The sequence below is a fragment of the Pan paniscus genome, chromosome 13 (assembly GCF_029289425.2).
Source record: "Pan paniscus chromosome 13, NHGRI_mPanPan1-v2.0_pri, whole genome shotgun sequence".
Lineage (NCBI taxonomy): Eukaryota > Metazoa > Chordata > Mammalia > Primates > Hominidae > Pan > Pan paniscus.
The window spans coordinates 130,357,588-130,360,963 of record NC_073262.2 but is presented as its reverse complement, the minus strand read 5'-3'; the positions used below and the strand labels follow the sequence as shown (position 1 = coordinate 130,360,963).

At 43.4% G+C, this 3,376-nt stretch overlaps 1 protein-coding gene across 1 annotated transcript; it reads right to left on the bottom strand.

Moving 5' to 3' along the window:
• Positions 1 to 856: 856 nt before the first annotated feature.
• LOC129397359 (small cysteine and glycine repeat-containing protein 8) lies at positions 857 to 1,961 on the bottom strand. Its single transcript, XM_055109445.2, has one exon. It carries the CDS (start codon positions 1,842 to 1,844, stop codon positions 1,512 to 1,514), a length of 333 nt encoding a protein of 110 aa, XP_054965420.1. The 5' UTR covers positions 1,845 to 1,961; the 3' UTR covers positions 857 to 1,511.
• Between the last annotated feature and the right edge of the window lie 1,415 nt (positions 1,962 to 3,376).

Genomic DNA, 3,376 nt, shown 5'->3' with positions numbered 1-3,376 from the left:
CTCCAGCCTGGGTGAGACATTGAGACTCTGTCTAAAAAACAAAACAAAACAAAAACCAAAGTGCTGAGATTGCAGGCATGAGCCACCACGCCTGGCCAGAATACCTGGTTTTTAAGGGCAACGCAAATGCCAGTTACTATTGCTGTTGTCCTTGCTGTTATTCTTAACCCCTCAGCCTTCCAAATCGTAGGACAGCCTTCCTGTCATTGTTGACTTGTAACTATTTATATTAGCCTACTGTAGGTCAAATTCATGATTTGTCCCATGTATGTCTTGAACTTTTCCATTCTCACATTTTTGCCCTTCTCGAAACATCTGCCCCAACCACCTCCACCTGTCAAAACCTTACTAATTCTTCAAAACACACTCCCAAATGTCCCTTCCTTCTTGAAGTGATCCGAGTTCCTTTGAGTTACACCGATTCACCATCCAGCAATGTGGAGTTGTTCCTGCCCATGACATACACATCAACATAGAACTTTTAACACGTTTGTTATTACTCTACCTCATGTTTGTGGTTATTTGTGTATAAATGGAATGTAAACCACACAAGGGCATAATTATATGTGTATCCTTAATGGCCTCCAACCCACAGAAAATCATGATTAATGGTAGTTTAATGAAAAATATCTATAAGAATAAAACTAAGGGAAACTGTTCAGAGTTCACTTTTGCATTTTATTATGAAATTTTTCATGAAGAATCGTTGATTAATGAGTACAAAAATACAGTTAAAAGAACAATACCTAGTGCTCAATAAATCAGTAGAGTGACTACAGTAAACAGTAATCTATTACCCATTTCAAAACAGTTAATAGAGAATAATTTGAATGTTCCCAGCATAAAAGAAAAAGATTTAAGGTGATTAATATCCCAATTACCCTGATTTGATTATTACACATTATGTAAATTTATTAAAATATCACATGTATCCCCCCAAATATCTACATCTATTATGTATCAATTTTTTCAAGTAAAAAAATATAGATGGGTTACTACCAAAGGGAAAAAAGATTTTTTGGTGATATAATCAAAATTATGGCACTAAAATAAAGACCATGAATTAGTAAAACAAAAAAAGAAAATTTTAGGAGAACATCTAGAAAAGACTCTATGGCCACAGAAAAGACAGAGCATATGTGGAACACACAAGAAGACCTAATGCCTAGAGAGAAAAGAGTTCAAAGAAGAAAGCACGGTGAAAATCATGATCCTGCTTTGCTGAGCTCAAAACTCAAAATGTCCCGCATCTTTGTGCTTGAATGACATTGTACCAGTTGCCCATGTGACTACCTTAATAATAGGAAGAATTAGTTAAACTACAGAGATGAGAACCAAGCAGAAAAGTGCCATGAAGTCCAGGTGACAGGGAGACAGCAGGAAGCACACAGGATGGGATGGAGGAAAGCCACAGCAAGGGGAGCAAGCTGCCTCCCTGCGGCACCTGCAGACCCGCAGTCTTACCAACAGCATGAGTGCCTGCAGCCCCTGCCCAGAGGCTAGGTTCCCACCTAGCAGCAGCATTGCTTCTGGCAGCAGCACTTCCGCTGGCAGCATCCCTTCTGCTGGCAGCAGCCCTTCCCATAGCCACAGCCACACGAGCTGCAGGTACGGCGGCAGCAGCAGATCACGGGAGTGCTGCAGCAGCCCCCACAGCAGCCACGGCAGCAGGGGCAGCAGCTGGAGCAGCAGCCCACCCGGTAGCACCTGCAGGTGGTGTAGCTGCCACAGCCACCACCACAGCCACCACTGCAGCCACCACCACAGCCACCACAGCCACCACCACAGCCACCACTGCAACCACCACAGCCACCACCGCAGCCACCACACCCACAGCAACCCATGGTGTCAGTAGAGAGGACTGAGGAGAAGCGAGGATAGAGGGCTCAGGAGAGATGAAGAGGTCTGATGCCGCCTTCTGTCCGGGGAAGCCCTTATATAGCAACTCCAGCAAGCCAAGCCTAATATGTGGCCCATTTCTTGTTGTTGTTTATCCTATTTCCTGTTGTTCATGAGATCTCATAAAAGATCTCATGAGTTGTCTTACGCCCTACCTTGTGAACATCTTAAGAAGCTAATATTGCTAAATTTAACTTTTGCTCATCTCTTAAACCTCTGTTTGGATGAGAACACACCTCTAAGATGTTTGTGTTTGCAAGAACTTAAATGTGTGTTAGGGCTTAAAATAGTGCCCGACACATTGTAAGTATTCAATAGGTATCTTTTGAATTAAATAAATGCCTAGAACATTTAAGAATAATCTTCATTTCTTTATAATCATGAGAGTCTGAATCCAGAGCCAGGTAAAAAGTCTTGTGTCTCTGTTGATACTTCTCAGTTGTCACAGGTTGGACAAAACATTGTTTTTCTCTCTGTTGGAATTCATCACACAGTCTTATGATATTAAAAAAAAACCTTGGCTGGGCGCGGTGGCTCACACCTGTAATCCCAGCACTTTGGGATGCCGAGGCGGGTGGATCACCTGAGGTTGGGAGTTCAAGACCAGCCTGACCAACATGGAGAAACCCCATCTCTACCAAAAATACGAAATTAGCCAGGTATGGTGGCACATGCCTGTAGTCCTAGCTACTTGGGAGGCTGAGGCAGGAGAATCGCTTGAACCCAGGAGGTGGAGGTCGCGGTGAGCTGAGATCATGCCATTGCACTCCAGCCTGGGAGACAGAGGGAGACTCTGTTTCAAAAAAAAAAAAAAAAAAATTAGACCAGCTACTCAGGAGGCTGAGGCAGGAGAATCACTTGAACCTGGGAGGCAGAGGTTGCAGTGAGCCAAGATTGTGCCATTGCACTCCAGCCTGGGTGACAGAGTGAAATTCCATCTAAAAAAAAGAAAGAAACAGAGTAGGCATTTCTGAATGTATTATCTTGCACCTTATATCTCACCTTAAAACACAAATATTCTCTTTTCTAGCTCCTTGGGATTTTTCATTCACTAGAAGAATTGCTTGATCATTAAAAATTCCAAAAAAAAATTGTGCTATGTGAAATGCTAAAAATGCAATAATTTAGGGCCTACTCCTAAGTCATCTGCCAAGGGTGAGGTTTCTGTTTGTTGTTTATCTGCTAAGTAATTGGGAAAACAAAAGCAACAAAGTTTACATTTGGTGGCTGGCCTTCTCTCGTGCCTCTCTCATATTTAAGACCCATGGGGAGGCTCCAGGCTTAGGCCTGCCCACGCACTAATGGAATGTTTATTTGGAATGATCCCATTCGGTCCAACTGACTCTACCTGTCAGGCCTCCATTTCCTGCCCCAGGTAGCCCGTGGGTGTGAGTAAGTCAGTAGGGTAAGGTTCTTGCCTGACTATCTCCAGAGTTTAAGGCCGGCCCGGCTAATCTCTATTCTCCAGACAACCCAC